Raw genomic sequence first — 21,893 nt, forward strand, 5'->3', positions numbered from 1 at the left:
GATAATCGATAGCATGGTCAACGGAACGATGAGGCGCGGGGTGGGGGTATTGCTCTACGCGCGACTTGTACGGGGTGAAGAAGGCCAGTTCGTATTTCGATCGATTGGCAGACGCACGTGTTTACGACACGACACGAGCAACTTTATCGTTTCTTCGCGTTCCTGCTTATACGGAATATAGTTTAATATACTGTCTTCATTCGTCGTCCAAGATGTTCGTAAGCGAAAATCCAAGTTTAAATCGCTGCCATACAAACGGATCTGGGCGTTCGCCAAGGAAGAGTCTAGAAGACCAACATGGCGTCGGAAGCAAGAACGTTATGCGCGGGCATAACGTACGTATTCCTTGTCGGACAACAGAGGCCGGTGAGAATCTTTGGAGAGCCGATAGGACAATAAAGGAGAAAGACAAGGTGGGATACATTATTCTTTATAAGAGAAAATTCTAGTAGAGGCTCGTCTCGTTCCTCCGCGTTCTTCTTCCCGCCTTGCGGCTGGGCATAGCTTTTAACATATTATTCTTTGGTTCACCCTTCCTAGTGGACGCAGAATTAGGCTATTTCTTTTTTTGCAATCTTGTAATTTTCAACGTGTTTCGACGTAAAAATCAAGTTTTATGATAGTGAGTTCACTGGTTGGAAAGTTCTGCGTATATAAAATTCAACACTTCTAACGTATTTAGTAGGTCACTTTGACGCCATATTGGCTGAAAATGGTCGACTTTATATACGCATAATTTTAGAACCAGCGAATTCAATACCGTAAAACTTGCATTTTCGGATTTTACACGTCCGAAACTACAAGATTCCAGATAAAAAAAGTCGATAATTTTGCGCCCCCCAAATAAATGCTATACGTGGACCTTTTACCTCGGTAACATAATTATTTTTGGTCGAAGGCTATATTTACTATAAGTACGTACCGAATAGAATATTAAATTTAGGATTTTTTCCGTCCAAAGTACGAATAATATCGGTTAGACTACAGTATTTTTCCCTTATGTAAGATTTTATTGGCTAAATCGATTTGAATACTGATAATAACGCGATATTTAGTTACTTCGTACACAGCATGTGTTTAAATAAATAACAAAAGTTTGTTCTCGACGATTCGATAATTTTCGAATATGTTATCGAGGAGATGATCCTAAATAACTTTTTCACATACGTATAACACCTTCGGTCGACCTAGTTTTTTCGAGACATTCGCAAAAAACTGTCAACACTAGGTGGACATCGAATCCTGCTCGTTTTGTGTATCTGTGACAAGGGCAAAAACACAAACATTGCCGACACGTTTGCCGTTTGAAGATCTCTTTACATCCATCAGCCATCGATCTCTTCGTCTCTTTCTACATATTAAACACTGCGAGTCGAAATAAACAACCTCTGTGTAAGCCTCGTTTATAACTGCGCATGCGAGTGTCCGCGTTGTCATTCAACACAAAGAAAATTATGTATAATATGTATTTTTTAATTCACTCTGTACATCTGTTATTATTTTACACGCACATTGCCAAGCGATATAATAATGTAATATAATATGATATAGTATGATTACATATCTGGCAACACAGATATATTATAATATAAATTTATAGATAGAATTTACTGTAGTGATTAACTAAATTCTATGGATATCGATATATAGGTCAATATTTTTCAATAAATTTCAATCCTCTTACAATTGAATACACGATTCGATTGCAGGCTTATAAAATTTAGTATGTTTAATGGTTTCGCAACTAAGGAATGCGGATTTTGTCATTGATTTGTATCGACGAAATCCGCATTTCCTTGCTTGCCAACCCAAAAAATTCCATATTTTCATAAACTTTGCCAAATGGATGATAAATTGGTTCTTAAACGTCTTTGTGTATTTTATGTATATTTTAAATACATTTTAAATACAAATATGTAATAGTATTGTTTTGAGCGTGTTGAGATCGTAATTTCAAACTGGAAGAAAAAGAAATACTCGGATATTTCAGAATTTAATTTTCAGTTTTTTTTTTTTTTGTGATGTAACAATTCTTTATAGAAAGTTTCTGTCGCTACAAAATTTTATGCTTCAATCGTGTATCTCAGCTCTCATTTATGCACACATGTCGCACATAAAATCACGATTTCTTCCCTCCTTTTTTTTTTTTCTTTCTTTCTTTTTCTTTTCATTAGACGATACAGGCCATAAAACGTGCCAACGAAATCGAAGCTTCAAATGCTTGCTGTAAAATTTCAATTTGAACACAGTCTTTGCTTTCCTTTTTTGCCGTCTACGCTGCCATCTGATACATAGCTCGGGATAGAGAGGAGGCTATAGATTGCGTGGGACTTGGTTCCAATATTTTTTCGTTTCATCGAAACATTCTGTGTATCACACTAGAATTTTCGTTGCAAACATTTCTTACAATTCCCCCTGCTACGATCGATTTTAGTATAGCTATATCTAATTCTGAATGTTTAACGTCTGTTAACAAAGCCCATTAAAAATCGTAAAAGTTCCTTGCGGCTATTCACGAAATAAAAGAAGCTGCGAATTTAATATCAAATTTAGTCTGATTACTTCGTATGTGTTTTGTGTATTCCTTTGAATTTTATTTAATATTATCTAGAATAATATTTGCTTCGGATATATAAATATTGAATAGATAATACATCTCTGCTAAAGAGCAATATTTTGTAACAATTTGTTTACGATATTGACTTGTAAATTCTTGCTAACTCGCGTCACAAACGAACAAAACTTACGGCTAATAGCTGAGGTATGTCGGTACCGGAAACTTGTATAAAGTTTCATATACGAGGTGTGACGATAAAGTTTCGAGAATAATCCTATTTCCATCAAAGTTGCGAGAAAGTAAGTAGACAGTTACGTGTCTCTACTGTGAAGCTTGATCCTTCCTCTACCGGCATGCCAAAGAGAAACATTGTCAATTGTTTTAGTCGTGTAAAAGTTGGTTCCTGTAAAAACGAGTCGATGGTCAATACGAAAACTGAAACGCCATTCAGAACAAAAATTCTGATAAAATTTTTGGTGGATAGCGATTAAACGTGGACAAAGACTTTCAAAAAAATTGACCAACGCTAAAGCTACATACGTCTTTTTTTCGATTGGTCAAACAGATAGATATTAATACCGTAGTAAATTAAATATCTTTTTATTTAACTTTGCATTTTTCATTTAATTAAATGTGTCCAGAAATAATATCCAGAATAATTTCTAACTTTGTTAATATTATTTTGTATCGTGTATATCGTAAGTTACGTTGCAAATACCAATTATCTTTGCAACGTATCTCGTATATTGCATTGTATATTACTTGAATTTAATTAATTGAAGTAAATATTATAAGATGCTAAAATAATTCAGCTGTATTGCTCGTGGCTCAAGTGGTACGTAATACAGAGTATTCAAATTATTAAGCTCCAAATTATTTGTTACTTTATTCGATAAAGTTGATCAAAGTGGAAAATTATTTGATCTCCGCACAAAATAGGATTAGTTAATACGACTGATTCTCCAAAAGTTTTATTGTTTATCTTTATTTCAAATAAGGTTTGTCCAAGTCTAGTGTAAACATATATCCAACACCGTTTCTTGAACTTTTTCCATTCGCGACTTCGCTTACGTACATAAAAAGGTACGCGAAATAAATAAACAAATAAAACACTAATCGCCAACAAATCCGAGAAATTTAATTTGAAACGATCCTTCGACGACAGATAATTCACATTTGAATCGAAGAAACTGCAGTGCAATTTAACACATTTACGGAACAAGTAGTTCATGAACGATGATTTCATTTTTTCTGAAATACTTACGTAAAGCGAAATTTGTTCTCGGAGATTGGGCTACCGACTCGAACAAGATCGCCTGTTGCTCGTACGGTGCAAGTCTGTATCGAATCTATTTAGTCAGAATATGATTGGAATCTCGTCGCTGTACCAGTTTATAAGCAATCTCGAGATACAGGCGATGTCACGTCTGCAGGCGACTTAGATGGTTTCCGTAGGATCCCGAACAACCTGTCCACTTTGATAACTATGTAGAAGGTTAGCAAGGTAGCGCTGTAGGTCAACCGAAGTACCAGGCCCAAGGGGAAACGATCGTCGTGCTCGCGAATTGCTCGTCTACTGCGCCAAGGCTTTATAACGCGTCTCTAGAGTTTTCGTAGCTTGCAACTACCAGAAACGCTGGTCCGCGTTGTTGCATTTTCTCTTTCGTATCGAACACGCTCGACATTTTGGATTTTATTTCAGATAGCGACACGAGGATACGTCGTAAGTTCTTATCTAGTTCAGTTACAGTTCTTGCTTATTTGCTTGTTCCACACCGATTCCTTCGAACGAATATCATCGTACCCTTTTACGTTTATCTTCTCGTCGATTGCACCTTGATACCCTGACACGCGTAGATAACTTGCTCAGGCAAAATACATGTTCCCTACGTAGTTTCAACCGAACGTCTCTGAAATCGTGCAATTACCTTTACACTTCGAGTAGAAAGCGAATCGCATTTGCGTATCATTTTATTTCTAAGACGGTGTAACGTGTTTCCTGATAATTGTTACCGATTCTGTCAACTTTGCTGATTCACCGGAATTGGTAATTCTCATTGCTTGACCTAAATACGAAAAGACAGAAAATTGTTGACCTGGATATTTGAAAAATACTTTTTCGATCGCCAATTAACGCCCGAAGCTAGCTCGAAATAAACAATTCAATAAAAAAAAAAAAAGAGAAAAAAGAAAACGAGGTAAAAGGAATATTTCCACTCGACGAATCGAATATTCCTGTTCTTCGAAAAATAAAATAGAAAACCGACGATCGCTGGCCTCCATCAGCGAAGTTATAAACCTGCTAATTATTACCCTGTCCGTGAAACCGGGAAATCCAATGCCCGACATCGATCTCGGCACAGTTATACGATGTTTGGCGACACTTTGTACGCGATATGCGATCGATAGCCGCGCTCAGTCGATTCTAATCGACAGCCCTCAACGCGTTTTTGCTCGTTAGCGACGCTGTTCGAAAGAAAAGCGAGAGAGAAGCGATAAGACGGAAGGAAAGTGGTAGAGAGAAGAAAGACGGCGGCTAGGAAGGGGAACGAGGGAGACGAGAATCAAGCGATTTCCTTTTGTTACAGGCATAATCACAGGGAGTGGCGGCGGAGGAAGAGATCGGTACAGCGGTGGTTCCGCTTCCGCTTTGAGCTGCGGCGGTGAGAAACTCCGCGAGGACAAACAAGGGAGGATGCTGGATGGCAAGACTGGGATCAGAAGAGAGAAGGAAGAGGACACGAAGAGCGCGGACAACGTTTCCAGGGGTGCTATACCTTCCAGGCAGAGCCTCCTGGAACTGGTCAGCAGCAAATGCATGAGCCGCCACACGCCCACTCATCATTATTATCATCAGCAACAGCAGGTCAGTACGACGTTCGACAGTCACGGGGCAAGATGCCCAAATCCGCCAGTTCGGAGGATCGCGAAACTTTGGCCTAACTTATACAGAGGATATACAGGGTGGGCGTACGACTAAACGGGATCGTCTAAATATCTGCGTTATTTGTCGTCGTATAAGAAACTCGAGGAGAAAGTTGCACTCTCTCAGAAAGCACGTTTGGGTACTAGTAATATATAGTTTTTATTTTCTTCTTTTTGGTGATCCCTTTTTTACGAGATTTTCAAATCACCGATATTTGGTTCGGAGATCAGACGAAAGTAACTTCTTTCGATCAGAACTGTCGTTCGGTAGAAAACTTAACGCCGTCATAGCGAATCGTAACGCAAAATTGGAAACCAATCGAATGTCGAGGGGTAATTGCACCCCCTTAGAGTGAATTTGGGTAGCAGAAAAAAAATTGCGCGATACGCGTCTGCGTATCCTCCCTATACACATATTGCCGTGAGTTTCAAAGTTTTCTGAATTTGCAGGTTGACGATGTTACCTTGTCGGTTCGTCTATTCCGCGAGTGTTTCGCTGATTGCATCGATAGTAGGCTCGACGCTAATTGCGTTATTAAGTCCGACGATGGGATTAATCCTGGTACGTGTTCCGCGAGTTAGAACCGATCCAATAATCGCGTGGCTTTTCAGTACGATCGAGCGAGTTTAATAAATTGGAGCGGTATAATTGAGCGGCTAGAGATACGTGATGCGAAGCTTCTGCAGGGAATTTTTGCTCCTTGGAACGTTCTTCTCGCGTTTTGTTAGCGATCTAGCGAAATTACATTATCAATCAAAAGTCCTGCTAAATTTCCACCGAAACGAGGAATTGCCACGTCGAAGAAAGAAATATTACAAGAGCATTTGCTCGAATAAACGCTTCATCCCCGTTAGCGTTGCCAACACGCGGTATTCGCGATTTATTCGACGTTATGGGAGCCATTTATGCACATGCGACTAGATCGTACCGCCTCGTGAAAACACGTGCAACCACAGCTGCGTTCAAACCACATGTATATTTGCAACTTGACGTGGAAACAACTGTTCTCTAATGTCAGCGGAGCATGGAGTTTATTTAGCGCGTGATATTTCTTCATTTTCGCTAGTAATAGGCTTAGCAATAAATAAACGCGTCTTTGATCATCGTATCATAGAAACGTAGTTTCAGAAACAGTTTGTTCAATTTAATTTCGCCTTATCGTTATGAAGAGAAAGTAACTTTATCAATTTACTTCTCCTTCGTGTTTCTACCTCTTCGGATGTCTTCTCGTCTCGAACAATTTTATTCGTGAAAAGCGTGGAATACACGAAAGATGGAAAAATATGAATGGAAGCAAGTTAAATTTACGTGTCATTGAAGACGAATGTTAACGAAACTGGAAACAGAGCACTCTCCGGTTGCGAATCTTGATTTGCATCCCTTATTCGAACATTCTACTTTCATTACACTCGTCAGAAATCCATCGAACCTGGAATCAACCTTTAGTCGCACCACTTCGTTCGATGCTTCCTTCGTCCGACCGTATCATGCCAGTGCTTTTCCATTCTTTTCAGCCAGCGTATTGTCTCTTAATTTCCTTCGCAGTGCCATTGTGTCAACGAAGACGACCTCCATTGTTCGTGCGAAAGCTACAGAAAAAGCAGTGCCTAAACCGGAGTCCGGGTAATCACTGGGAGAAAAAACAATTTCCCAAACGAAGAACAGTAAAAAGATAAGGGAACAAAGAAAGGAAGAAAGAAGAAAAACTCTTCCTGAAGATTTTAAGCAGACTGGCATGACAAAGGGATAAATCCTTCCGGTCGGAAGGACACACAACGGAAGCTCGTTTTTAATCAAATAAATTGTCTGTATCAACTTCTTGGAAGGGCCGCTCTAGACCTTCTCTCAAGAAATCCATTTGATTCCCATCTGCTGTTCTTAGGGTCGCTCCACCTAATAGCCACCGCTGTTGCTTCTTCCATGGAGCGGACAAAGTGGCGTTTAACTCCACTATTCGTATTTTGGGAATCGAAGACACTTTTACCGTGTACTCTGTCATTTGACTTTTTTGGCGAATGATCATCGATACGCTCAAGAAGTATACTTCAAATAAACACTCCTCGAAGTACGAAGATTGTCAGAGTGGTTCAAATGATCGATTCGTGACTTTTCATAGAGATAAATGGATGATCGACCGAGGCGTGTCTGTCATCTCTTAATTGCAAAATAATTTCTGTATCTTTTTTGGAGGATCCTTAATAGCATAGTGTTTACGGCTAATATTATTCTTTCGTTTGGACAATTGATATAGCGAGTAAATGATAAAAAGAAGGTAAACGATAGAGAAAAATTCAGATTATACTTCACTCAGCTTATAGTTTCGCCCTTTATTTAGTTACAGGTTCCGCCCTTGCAGCGAATCGCAGAACTGTATCGCAATATCCACGTTCATTTTAAGTTTAAACTCTTTCCCTAACGAAGATGAGCTGAACAACTAAAACGCATTTATCATTGTCCAATCGACTGACGTTTATTTTATTACAATTCAACTGGTGTCTTCTACCACCCCGTTAACGTCCAGAATTTGTTCCGCGAGGCTTTCCTCGGAACTCGACATTCGTATTCGAATTTGCAGAAGTTCGCAACACAAAGTAATCCCGGGACGAGCATAGGCAGCAAGAACTTTATAAGACGTGATATCGAATTTTCCATTCGACTGCACCATGCTTTTCGTTATTATACCCTCCATTTCTTGTTCCTTTCTTTTTAAATGTAACATTTTATTCTACCACTGTAAATTTTCCCTCCGTTTATTTTAAAACCAAACACTCACTGTGGAATTGCGTACCAAAGGGTTTGTATGCTCGTGAGTAATAATAATAAGAAGAAAAATCCTACGAATATGTTACAGGTGTACTCGGTACCGCAGCGATATTTCAGTTCGTCCCGCGACTCGCTTCAGGGGGCTTACGTGAATCGCGGCGCCAGTGAGTTCGACCTAAGCCGCAAACCGAAGAGGAGGGACCAGCTGAGGGGCAGATTCAAGCTGCCATACACCGTCGCGCTCACTTCCTCGCGCGACCAGTCGCACCTGCACACGCCAGCATCCGTCAATCATCTCAGCAATAGCAGCTGTAACGGCACCGAGACGTGAGTATCCGATCGCGTCGTATTCGCTCGAGACACCGTCCCCTACCATCGCTAGGATCTACGGGCACCCGAATTTTTCAGCACTCGGATACGCCAGCTCGATGGATACCCGAGTACCCGAATAAGCAATTAGAAAATGAGCTGTTGGTTATATTATATTACATTATATTATATCATAAATTTAAGCAAAGTTGGTCCCCCGAATCTATTAATTCGAGCGTAGAAGAAAAGCTTCTCGTACGTATATTTGAGTAATCACGAAAGAAAAGTCGAATCCGGATATTCTAGTACTCGGATACCTGGATCTTCAGGCTCATATCCTGTTCTTCAGCGGGAGGATAACAACGAGTTACTCCGAGGGCTTGGATACTCGGGTAATAAGGGCTGTGCTTGAAGCAAGTCAACTTGGATCAAAGCTATAGTCAATCGGCTGCTGCGAGAACTATAAACGCTTTCTTTGTCACCAAGGTTCGAACTTGTGGTACAACGATTGATATAAATCTACAACGTAACTTGCACGAAGAAAATGTGAAGTAAACGCGGAGAATTATTAGAAAATCATTAAAATATTCAAGCGTTTGTCTCATCTGTGCGCTGCGTTCTTCGCGCTCTCTCGCTCCCGTCGATACGCTTCCGCGTGACTTTTACGGACCACTCGTTCGTCTGAGCTATGTACGCGCTCCGAGGCACAGTTACGCGACTCGAGTCACTTTGACACAGCCGGATAAACGGAAAGTTAGGTGTCTGGTTGTCGTATCCAAGGCAAGTTCGTTTTGCGCTCGTGTATTCTATGCCAGGCCTGTTGTCTGCAGCACGTGACACAGACCAATGCCTGCAGTGCACGAATGCATCCGCAGCGGCGTGAAATGGCGAATGTACGGTGGTGAGCCGGGGGCGTAATTTTTGTCGGTCGTTACTCAGGCATGGTGTGTTTGACGGCAGGAAATCTAGCGTTCGATGGTAACCTGAAGTGGTAAATATCTAGCAACAAACGCTCGTGCTACGTGAAAACGTCGAGTGCACGCGTTGTGGCATGGAACAAACGTTGCAATCCGGCTGTGAGCTGGAACGAATGTTAATCCTGGTAGCATGGATTATTTGAAAAGTATTTGACTCTAACAACCATTTCTTGTAAAGCGCGCGTGCACTGCTGTCCATTACGTTAGCTACCAGCAACTCGGCGCCACTTTGTCGCGAAAACGTGGACCTAGGAATCGGCTTTGCAATCGAGTAACGTGTTGTAACGATATTTGATTTATGCGAATAGAAATTCATCGAGGAACAGGGACGTGGAGCAACATATTTTTGCAAAAGAATCGAAAGCTTATTTCTTATAATTTTTCTACAGCGTGATCAATTTTGAAGCAATTTCCAATATGCATCGCAGGCTGGTTTATACGCGTTTCACGATAATAAATTGTTCGATGTTTTCCACCTGGTGATTTCCTATCAGAACAAACGATACAGTCCCGTTCTCTTTCCTCCACGTTGGCAATACGTAGTTTATTCTAGCGAATTGCAGGTTTCTTTTATTTATCTATTTTTCGATATAGAGGTATAAAATTCATGTAAACAGACACAGATTTTCAAAAATAATATTGCCGCATCGCAGGATAAAATAATGGAATTGTGCGAATTTCTAGAAAAGCTATTTCCTCGCTTTAGTGTAACTATACTAGTAGAAAGGGATTGCATGACACAATAAAATGATGGCAACTTCAGAGTAATTTTCTATTAAAGAATATACATATATATATATTTAAAATTTATCTCCAATGAAACGATAAGATCTTTCGGCAAACTTCTGTAAAGCTTCGTTATATAATTTTGATCCAAGTTTCGTCGGCGTTGTAAAATCGCTTCTTTCAGTTCGGAAACGGTATTACATTGCTTCCATTATGTTGCTTCGTACAATAGCCTATTAAGACTTCCCCAGACGATTTTCTATGATATTAAGATCTTCGGATCTTTCTGCCCAATTTAAAACACGTAATATATCTTCTATTTATTATATTTGTATCCCTTGAGAACGCTATTAGAGAACGTTAAAAAATGGAAGAAGAAGAAAAGCATATAATCGTAAAATACTCGTATCCAGGTTGGACGCGTGTTGGAGATTCCAAGATAGCGTTCGTCTCGCAAAACGAAACTGTACATTTATTCACGCGATTCGATGCATTTTTCAATCCTCTAGAAAAAAAAAAAATATTAAACTACTTGGTTCGAAAAACGACCTAGTACGAAAGATATTTCAACTTTAATCCTGTAAAATGTCCCGCGCACTCGGACACGGAGATCATTCTGAAAGTTAAAGTACGAAATCCGATTGCGAAATTAAAAAAGAGGAAAGCATCGTTGCGCGATTACGAACTTTCGAAACCCGAGTATCTCTGGTTTCGAGTGTCCTCGTATTAAAATATTGTAAAACTTCATCGCGTGCAATTTCTTCGGAAAAGCGAATTTGCTCGATTTTCGTACCAAGCTGCTCGTTTGTCGCGTTATGTTTTCACGAGTCATTGTGCTGTTAATTTTCCATAGTAGGTATACGGCGCAGCAACAGCAGCAACAACGCGGTAATAGAGGCTACCCTGGACAAGCAGGAACAAAGGGTTTTCGTACGGGTGCCCCTAATTGGTCCTTCATCTTCGATCCCGCGGGACGTCTCTGTTATTACTGGTCGATGGTGGTCTCCCTTGCCTTTCTCTACAACTTCTGGGTCATCATCTACAGGGTCGCCTTCCAAGAGATAAACGGTTAGTCCTTTGCTCCGCGACTCGACAGATTCCATGCGAACGTTTTGTCTCGGAAGAACGGGCACATCTCGTCGAGGCGTTTTCGCCTATGTTAAGTTTACAGCGATTGACAAAGTATTAATTATATTTTTATCGCGCCTTATTTCACCCTTTTACAGCAGCAATTCTAATTGATCCCTTAGACGGGCAGCTACGAAGAAGGTGAATTTAGTTAAACGTAGATGTTTCTCTTGACAATTTTCGTGATTTAAGAAATTGGTCAGCTTATTATACTGTTCGTCCGTAAATATAATAAAAAGTAATTTGCATACGCGTGCGTTCAGTGCGGACGGAGATGCGCTGTCGGAATGGAAATATGAAACAAGTATGGAATTCAATTTTATTTATTTTTATTTTATTTTAATATTTGTTTAAATCGACAATACAATTCCATGGTACACGTAAAAGTGCGATTTTAACGAAGAAAGATTTGCTCCTTTATCGTGAAATGGAGAATAGAAGAATAAGAAAATAACTCGACTTACCGAAGATAATCCTATCAGATATATGTATGTGTAAAGCTTCGTGAAAATTATTGAAAATCATCGTAGATCAGATATTTTATTATCGTGACAATTTGAGTTTCCAGAATTAAAATTACTTTGATTTTCTCGCTTATCTCCTTAAGAAATGATTCTTAGCGATTCGCCGGTGCTGAAGAAAGAAAGAAAGAAAGAAAACGTAACATCCCATTGCTCGCCTCCAAGTAAATGCTTCACTTAGTGCAAAGCTTCGTACAAAAAAACGGTGGATTCGTAGAATTAAAAGCTTAAAAAGCTCTCACTTATAGACTTATAGGATTATGTATGCTAGTCTCGAATTGTTTAAAGAGATTAACTTGGGATTGCTTATATGAGAATATACTTTAATATCTCGATATTAATGCGAAGTATAATTCATTAAATCGATTGGACTATCACATTTGTATCTGTAATTATCTGATAGGAAAAAAGTATTATTGATATCTAATAGCGTGTAAGAATTGTATGGTTTAAAAATGCTTACGTATCTAAAATGGAAATGTGATTTTATGTTATTTAGGCGAAACGCGCTGGGTGTGGTTCTGCTTGGACTACTTTTCCGATTTTTTATACGTGCTGGACATAGTGTTTCACATTCGAACCGGGTACTTAGAGGACGGTGTCTTGCAAACGGACGCGACGAAGCTGCGAAATCACTATACAAACAGCACTACGTTTTACATGGACATCCTGTGCCTGTTGCCCCTCGACTTTTTATACTTATCTATAGGATTCAACAGTATACTTCGAGGTTTTAGGCTCGTGAAAATATACCGGTGAGTGCGAATCTTGATTTGTTGCACGTTCCACGAACAAGCCGACAGAATATCTTACGTTTAATCAACGCGGTAAATCGATTTATATTTAATCTTTAATTTTAACATTTTAACATCGTTGCGATTTAGAGAATCGCAACGATCGGGTAAGATATTTGACACGAAATTGAAACGAGAAGTCGCGCGTATCAATGGAATAATCTCTGTATATTTCGATGAAGCTTGAGACGCGTTTCGACGTTAGAGAAGTATCATTGGGTGAGAAACGATGCAAGTTTTGCTTAACCATATACCGAATAGAGGTTGCCGAACTATGCTCGTGTATTGACCACGTTCCGTTTATCACCTACTTTCCTCTCCTCGTCTTTTTCCTTTAGAAAGTTTCCTGGGATAGCGCAGAACAATCGAATGCTCAAACTTTCTTACGGCACTTGCGAGGGCACATTATTTTTGGATCCTTCGCTCGAGCTGACTCTCTCTCGCCACTTTTACAAGTCTGTCCGTATTAAACTCGAAATTCTGCGTAAACATTGTCGCTTCATGAATGACAAGAACGTAACAAAATTATACTCTGAATATCGGACGAAACAATAGCTACCCGATCATTGCCTGGAATAAATTATGCTCGAATTACGTCTGAAACCCACGGTACAGAGCGAACGTAGAATCTGATGTCTCTGAAAATATGCCAAAGCTGATCTAGACCCTTACTCGAGGTTTCCATTCGATTGACGAAGGAAAACACCGTGACGAGCATGTTGCAATCTCACGCGATCTTCTTTGTTGCATTGTCACACACAGGTTCTGGGCGTTCATGGACAGAACCGAGCGACACACCAACTATCCGAATTTATTCCGCTCCACATCCTTGATACATTATTTACTGGTGATCTTTCACTGGAACGGGTGCCTCTATCACATTATCGATAAGAACAACGGCTTCGGCAGTAAGAACTGGGTATTCAGCGACTCGGAGACGGCGGACGTGGTGAAGAAATATTTGCAGAGCTACTACTGGTGCACGCTGGCCCTCACCACCATCGGTGACCTGCCCAGGTAATTCGATTTTCCTCTGCCTGTTTCGTCGCACTGTATTTCCGTCCACGCTGCTTACCGCGAAAGAATCAAGAGCTTTGCTCGAATCCCGAATGTTATAAAGTAGAAGAGATGTTTAAAGTAGAGAGATGTTTAAAAATGGCCATTTTTGGTCCTCCTTGAGAGCGAGAAATTCTCGCAGGACGTTCTAGAGCGTCTAACGTTGCAGGTAATTCGATTTCTCCCTATTTCACTGTATTGTCGTCCACGCTGCCTTCCACGGAAGGATCACGAGTTTTGCTGGAATCTCCAACGTTATAAAATGACCACTCTTGGTCCTCTTTGCGAGCGAACAATTCTCACAGCAGATTATTTGGAAACACGTTTCAAGGAACAAAATATCTCATACTGCGATAGGAGAATTGAGAAAGATAAGTAAAGCTTAAAGACGGAAATGTTCTGTATCTCAGAGATTTGCGTTGGAATGGAATATAACCGCGGTAAACGTGCGAAGCACCTTCGAGGTGCCGATGTCGCGTGTACGTGCAGCCAACGAAAAAACAAAAAGCGAAAGACATAAAAAGAAGAGACGTAATATGAAATATTCCTGTCCGTTTAGTACACCGTTTCGAAAGCTTCTCTGCTCGTTTGTTCCTCGCGAAAGCCGGATCGTTTCTACGTTTATGCCGATCTCCTTCGATCGTCGATGTTCAACTAGCTCTAAAATCTAAAATCAGTCTAAAAATGTCTCTAAAATCAGTAGGAAGACGAACGAATGATAAAACTTAGCGATTTAAGCGATGCGCATAAAATGCTTTGGTAGTTGGCCTTGAAGAATTGGAAGACGAAAAGAAATACGCATGACGTCGTCGAATCACGCTTTTCCATTTCGCTTTGCAGGCCGAGAAGCAAGGGCGAGTATCTGTTCGTGATAGCTCAGCTGCTGTTCGGTCTGCTGCTGTTCGCCACGGTGCTGGGACACGTGGCCAACATCGTCACTTCCGTCAGCGCGGCCAGGAAGGAGTTCCAGGGTGAGTGAAAAGCAAATCCAATTATTTCGCTCGCGCTTGCTTCTCTTTCATAGCGAAAAAATCGCGCGCCACGGACTACGATCTGAATTATGCCAGGCGCGATTGTTCCGTTTTGAGAAACGTTCGTTGCACGCCACTGATTGATCGTACAAAGAGCGTGCGCCTTGTGATTTGCCTTAAACACGGGACAAAGGAGGACCTTTCTGTTCGTACACACGCGGCGGTTGAACGTATCCAGCGCGATACGCGCGTGAAAACTTGCTACGACACGTGTTCAGATATTTCGCTTAACGAGAAACGAAATAAGACGTTAAGTTGTTTCGCGAGAGTGCGAGGAACGCGAATGGGAGTTACCTAACGACGCGGTCATCCCGCTTGTAAATTAAAATTCAGCGCTGCGCAGCGACGAAGATGGCCACCGCAACATCTGCGATGGCCAGAAAGGGCCAGGAAGCTCGTACAAATGCGACGGCAAACCGCATTCTTAATTATAAAACTCGACTGCTACTCGCAGTTTCCGCCACGCTTACTCTCCAGAGAGAGGGAGAGAGAGAGAGAGAGAAGCTGGCTTTCACGAACCTGATTGCTCTGCACGGTTAACAGAGGCGGGATGAAATTTGCAAACTACACTTTCGTCTTTCGTTCGGACCGAGAAACGTGTTATTTCGCGTGCTGTGCGAGACTCGGTTAAATCGAAGTAAACGGTGCAGTTTGACGATGCAAAATAGCAGTTTCGCGAGCATCTCTGCTCACCGGGCAACTCTATAATGCCTTTACACATTGTCCTTTCCGTGGACCAAGGGCCACGATACTGCCCCTGTGTTTGGCTACCTTGTGGGGCAGCTGGAAATTTTCATGTCTTCATACCTGTCCACTAACTTTCAGTTCTCTCGGTTATACAATGCTAAACACTTGACCGGCTGGAGACGGAAATTCGCGTTTTGCATACTTCACGCGGCATCATCCGGTTCGTTGCGATTTTTAAGGAATTTCATAGAATAGTAAACTTTGCTTAGTACCTGTAAAATCGGTATTAAAGTTGAAAGAACTGCAGATTCTGAGAGAAAATAATTAGAGACGTAATTGCTCGGGGAACATTAACCGGAAAAATAATTTGCGGCGTATTAACACGGAAGAGATTCTCTTTTATCCGGATGAGGCAGCCGTAAGAGGACGAAAATGCCGGGAGACGCTTGTAACAGATTATCCACGAAAGCGAGTGTTTTTTACTCGACCAGCCGTTGATGAATCGCGAGCATTAACTATATTCGCGGCGGGAATGAAAGGAGGCGCAAGAATGAACGCGTACTCTTAATGCAGCCGATAGAACGTCGACGACAAACAAAAATGGACGTGGTTTTACGCAGCGAAATCGCCGGCAGATCCGCGCCCATGATCATTCCGAGATACAGATTGCTCGACTTTTTCTCGCCCGTTGTAAAAACGCATTAAGCAACGTTTTAGTCGGGGATAGGAACACGAAAACAACATTTGCCGTAATTGCAGCTTCTGTCTCGCTTCCCCCACGCCTCTCCGAGAGGATCATTTATGTATATAACCGCGCGATAATTTTGACCCAGCGAGTCGAAAAACGAACAGTGGAAAGCTCGGTCGATCAATGTCCAATGGAAACTTTTTAAATCGCGTGTACACTGAGGAATCTCTCAAGCTCGACCTACGGTCGCAAAGAAATATAGCCAAATATGAAATATATCTATCATTTATATTGGAATATATCAACTGTTTTGTTGTTCGAACGTCGCGCGATCGATTTAATGTGATCGAATTCGACTTTCGACTCCGATTATTTGAATGAAAAAAGCACGGCTAGGAATCTGCCAAACTCGATCTGCGATAGCAAAGGAAAGTAGTTAAATCTTACTCACACGGTCTGAATGAATGTCACACGATCGAATTCGAGTTTCGACTCCGATTATTTGAATGAAAAAAGCACGGCTAGGAATCCCCCAAACTCTATCTGCGATAGCAAAGGAAAGGTGACAAATATGATTGATAACCAGTGTGGATAGGAATCACACGATTTATTTAATACGATCGAATTCGAATTTTGACTCCGATTATTTGAATGAAAAAAGCACGGCTAGGAATCTGCCAAACTCGATCTGCGATAGCAAAGGAAAGTAGTTAAATGTTACTCACACGGTCTGAATGAATGTCACACGATCGAATTCGAGTTTCGACTCCGATTATTTGAATGAAAAAAGCACGGCTAGGAATCCCCCAAACTCGATCTGCGATAGCAAAGGAAAGTAGTTAAATGTGACTCACACGGTCTGAATAAATGTCACACGATCGAATTCGAGTTTCGACTCCGATTATTTGAATGAAAAAAGCACGGCTAGGAATCCCCCAAACTCGATCTGCGATAGCAAAGGAAAGTAGTTAGATATCGCTCACACAGTCTAAATGAATGTCACACGATCGAATTCGAGTTTCGACTCCGATTATTTGAATGAAAAAAGCACGGCTAGGAATCCCCCAAACTCTATCTGCGATAGCAAAGAAAAGGTGCCAAATATGATTGATAACCAGTGTGGATAGGAATCACACGATTTATTTAATACGATCGAATTCGAATTTTGACTCCGATTATTTGAATGAAAAAAGCACGGCTAGGAATCCCCCAAACTCGATCTGCGATAGCAAAGGAAAGTAGTTAGATATCGCTCACACGGTCTAAATGAATGTCACACGATCGAATTCGAGTTTCGACTCCGATTATTTGAATGAAAAAAGCACGGCTAGGAATCCCCCAAACTCTATCTGCGATAGCAAAGGAAAGGTGACAAATATGATATACTATTTTGTTTTCCGAGTGTCGTACGATCCATTTGATACAATTAAACTCGAGTTCTGACTTCGATTATTTAAATGAAAAAAAGGACAGCCCTTTTCGTATTAGAAAACGACTTCTTAGGGAGAACACATATTCCCGGAAAAGAAATTGTTCTTCGAAAGAGCTCGTTCTTATAAAGTAATGCTTTTTGGGGATAGATGGGTGCTATGAAGCGACGTATGTTCTTTTCAAAAAGATTTATTTCCCTTGATTGTCAGAATGTCTTGACCGGAAACACCGTTCCTCGATCGATGCGAGACTTTTCATTTTAATCATGGACAGTTAATTAGCACGATTGCATTAATGCTTCTCGTCGCGTTGCGTAGGATCGATAAAGAACGAGGCGACGTAGATTGCTTCGCTGTCGAGCATTGCCCGGACTCGACCTATTCTCGTAGTCGTTGAGCAACAAGAAAATATTATTACATTTCCATCTAGTTAATCGACGTGCCACTCACGATCGCGGAAAGTAATCTTCTTTTTTGAAGGCATTCGCAGCGTAGATCGACTTCCTTACAAGTTTCTTGAGAAATTCTGACGACACGTTATTCAGTGCATTATATTTGGCATCAATGACACCCTCTTCACGTTGAAACCTGCATGTCGATCGAATCTTCATCACCGACTAACAGCACATCCAATTCCTGCACCGATACGAGTGTCCTTGGCCGATATCGAACTACGTTCATTCGAAGATGCATCACGAGACCTAAGCGTCGATGCATACGTCGTTATAACACGCGTATATAATCTTTTAACGAAAGAAGCTGAGATATACTGTGAAATACGATCCATCCAGATGCAACAGCGTCGCTGATGACCTCACACTGGATGCAACAACGTCGCTGATGACCTCACGCTGGATGCAACTCGACACGCTGAAAAAATCTCATGGCACAAGTTTACGGATACGTCAAATGTTTTCATTGGCTCGAGGGATCGGAGATTGACCAACCCACCGTCATCTTGAGCGTCTTCCTTTTTCAAATCTCTTCGCCTATTTGTAGGCGATTGCCTTCGTAACATTTCATCCACATTCTTAACATTAATTTGTCGATCGCTTGGTTTATGCACACGCAAATAATTTCATATTAACGCGTTGTTCCGTGAACAGATGGTCGGACATTTTCAAGACGCTTGACAGCATGGGCATACCAAAGACGTTGCCATAAACGAACTTAACGTGCGCTCGTCACGTTTAATCTGTTTACACGTAAGACTTTAATTGCATTCTTCGTCCGGGATACCGGATCGTAGCAGCGTTGCTGCGATGATAGTAAAAAAATTATTGTACGCCGTAGATACGTAGATTCGCCTCTTTGTCTGTCCACATAAACGCGTCTGACGCTTATAGGAAATCTCACCTTAAGAGGATTCTCCACATTCCTGCGACATTGCGTTCGATCCGCTTTGCAGCGGCATTTAAACAGGACTTGGGTGGAACGCGCGCAAGGCCGAACAGAAGATCAAAGAGAGTGTTTGACGGCGGTAGCTAAACCCTGGGACGGGCTTCAGCGCGCCATTTTCGACGCGAGTTAGAATTTCAAAATTTTAATTAACCAACAGCCCTCGAGACTCCTGTGCGCGTCGTTAAAAAGAGGACGAAGCCAACGGGGTAAATTCGCAGCGCAAGATGCGCACAATGAGGCACTCGAACGAGCATTTGGAAAAAGGATGGAAAAATGCACACAACACGCAGTTTTCCTGGAACTTGGGTATCCGGAGACTTGTTCGCGTGGAGGAAAAAATGCACATAACGTGCAGTTTTCCAGGAACTTGGTATCAGGAACCTCGTGTTGGCGAAAATCTGTTCGTCGAATCTTTTGTTCGCGTTGCCCGTCCTCTCCGATTCGATTGAAGTATCTTGAATATTCGTTCCCCTGTCTGACGCCGCGCACAGTGACGTTTGAACTCGCAATGTCAGTGCCATCAACTGTCTCTTCGCACTTTTTCCCAAGTGTCGTATAAAACGGACGTATTTGACCAAAGAAGGATTGCTGGTTAGACGATTATAATTGCACGACCGTGTTGCCTTTGTAAGGAATATGCACTGCATACAAAACGCCCCGTAATTAGCGATACAACTGCGAAGAGCATGATCGTCCGGAGAAGGAGTGAACAGAGAAAGCACAATTTTTAGTTTATCGTGCTTAGTCTGGCTTTGGAGGAAATCGAGTTTGAGGATTTTGCTCTTTCATTTCAGCATGGATACAGATGTTCTTTCGCTTGCATTTGCATGCAACAAGAGAATCTAATTACTAACGATCTTTGATGCTGAGGTAACGTTAAAACTAAATGAGAAAAGGAAACTGAAGAATAATTGAATAAAGAATCGAACAAAGGTAAAGACATTTTGAGAACGTAAGGCGTAGTTTGATTAATTTCTGTGCTGTTTCTCGTGCATTTCACAGAGATATTTTGTTAAATAGGCAGGAAGCGTTTATCATTACCAGATCTACCCAAATCTGTAGAAATTTATACAACACTCTGTTTAAAAAAGTAAATTTGCCTCGAGAAACATTGTTTCGACGTAGAAGATTGTTACAGAAACGTATGTACATCGTACGTTCCGTGTCTCTGGACAAAGAATCTAAAAAAGGCTTCTAAAAGTACTCGTAACAGCGTACGAAACGATTGCTTGTCTGACTTGCGACAGGCCAACCTCTGTACGATATACGCTGGAATTCATCACTTGATTTACATGAGAATATTAAACATTCGATTTAGAGGAATGGAACCTGCAGTAAATTCTAACTAATGAGAAGACGTAGGTAATTATTGCCATAACTCGTTCGTGCTAGATATCTTGCGCAAAGTATTTCATCTGAAATTTCATTTATCCAACACACGATGTCGAAACAACATCGGAAAATTATTTCATTCGCTTAGAACGATAACTTACGATCTAACAAAGGATACGCTTATAGGCAAATACAGAGATACTTGCAAATACGACACAGCAAATGTATTTTAAATCGTACGACGTTGCATTTAATCGACCACGAAGACGATCGCAGTGCAATGGAAGATGTACGATTTATTAAACGGTCTGAGAAAGGCCGTGATTTTTAGCGCGCATTATTCATAAGACACCGACGCTCGCAGTCGTATTCCCAGCACGTTAGCGTCGAAAGTTGTTTGAGATTGAAGCGCTGGCTTGGCCAGCTTTATTTACAGCGCGACCAGCCACGAGCAGGTTAATATTGTAAATGTAATCTCGCGGAATCCAAAGAGAGACGCGAAACGGTCCGTGGCGATCTCGTAATGGCGGGATTTCCGTTCTACAATTTCCACTCGGGGGAATGGGGCTACATCTTGTCGGGGCGACGCTGATTGGATATAAAATTTCATTTTGCCCCGGCACACCTAAATCCACCGGTAACTCTCGATGCTCGCGATTCCGCTTTCAATAAAAGTCCCTTTATCTCCTTAATTGCTATCATCCTCGCGCAATTCTCCCAGAATCGCGGCAGATTTAAAAAAAAAAAAAAAAGAAAGAAAAAGAGGAGGAGAAACGACGTTGAGAAATGAATCGAAAATCATCTTTGGACCTCGTTCCATTCCATTCACACGTCCGAAAACCTAGTCGAACGAATAGTATGTCGATGAAGAATCATTTTACTTAGCGGGAATCGTAAGAGGGCTGTTTCAGACTGGTCTTCGACGCAGCAAAATCTGAGACGACAATAAAATAAATCGCTACGAATGTCCGAATATTATCGAGAAGCGCGCGCGGCCAGTTTTCGTGCTCTCGTTTCTCGACGCGGTTTATCAAAGTTCGCTGGAATTTACGGTCGTTGCGAGCTAACAAGCTAATGAAAATAGCCGATCGAAATTTTACCTACATCCATGCGACACAATTAGAAGTTGGTTTACGAGATATAACGCGGAAGTGGAAGCATGGAGCTAGCAGTGCAGTTGCCAGTCGGGACGCAGTCGAATACGCTCGCGGAATAAAGGCGCCGGTATAAAAGGAAACGTGGAGTCGTCGTTTCTCAGCGTGCAGCGCTGTTAAACCTCGTGGCTGTGCGACCGTATGCAGAGCAAACTCTTTGCGGATTGAACGTATATACCACAAGGTAAAGCTATCCATTCAGCTATCCTGCTGTAATGCGAAAAATCAATACCGCATTAGTTGACGGCGAATGTCAGCGACGAAATTATGAAATGTCAGCTTACGAAATTGGAGAATTTTGCTGGGGAAATTCGTATTGTTACGAATAAACGTTTAACGCGTGCGTTTTCCTTCTTTTTAATCGTACACGTCGTTATATTCTGTCGAAGAAATCAATTGCAACACGCAGCGGA

General features: G+C 41.3%; 1 protein-coding gene across 13 annotated transcripts in view; it reads left to right on the forward strand.

The window, feature by feature from the left end:
- LOC126875225 (cyclic nucleotide-gated cation channel alpha-3-like) overlaps positions 1–21,893 on the forward strand; it is a 217,648-nt gene that overhangs the window by 111,184 nt on the left and 84,571 nt on the right. For 11 of the 13 annotated variants that reach the window (XM_050638030.1, XM_050638022.1, XM_050638024.1 and 8 more), the window contains 6 exons: positions 5,146–5,423; positions 8,335–8,573; positions 11,112–11,326; positions 12,407–12,662; positions 13,464–13,718; positions 14,598–14,728. In XM_050638030.1, the coding sequence (XP_050493987.1) occupies positions 5,146–5,423; positions 8,335–8,573; positions 11,112–11,326; positions 12,407–12,662; positions 13,464–13,718; positions 14,598–14,728 (1,374 nt within the window). Of the gene's footprint in view, positions 1–78; positions 414–5,145; positions 5,424–8,334; positions 8,574–11,111; positions 11,327–12,406; positions 12,663–13,463; positions 13,719–14,597; positions 14,729–21,893 lie in introns of those variants that run through there. The other 2 variants (XM_050638031.1, XM_050638021.1) reach the window with 2 other exon arrangements.

This window comes from Bombus huntii, chromosome 17 (assembly GCF_024542735.1).
Source record: "Bombus huntii isolate Logan2020A chromosome 17, iyBomHunt1.1, whole genome shotgun sequence".
NCBI lineage: Eukaryota > Metazoa > Arthropoda > Insecta > Hymenoptera > Apidae > Bombus > Bombus huntii.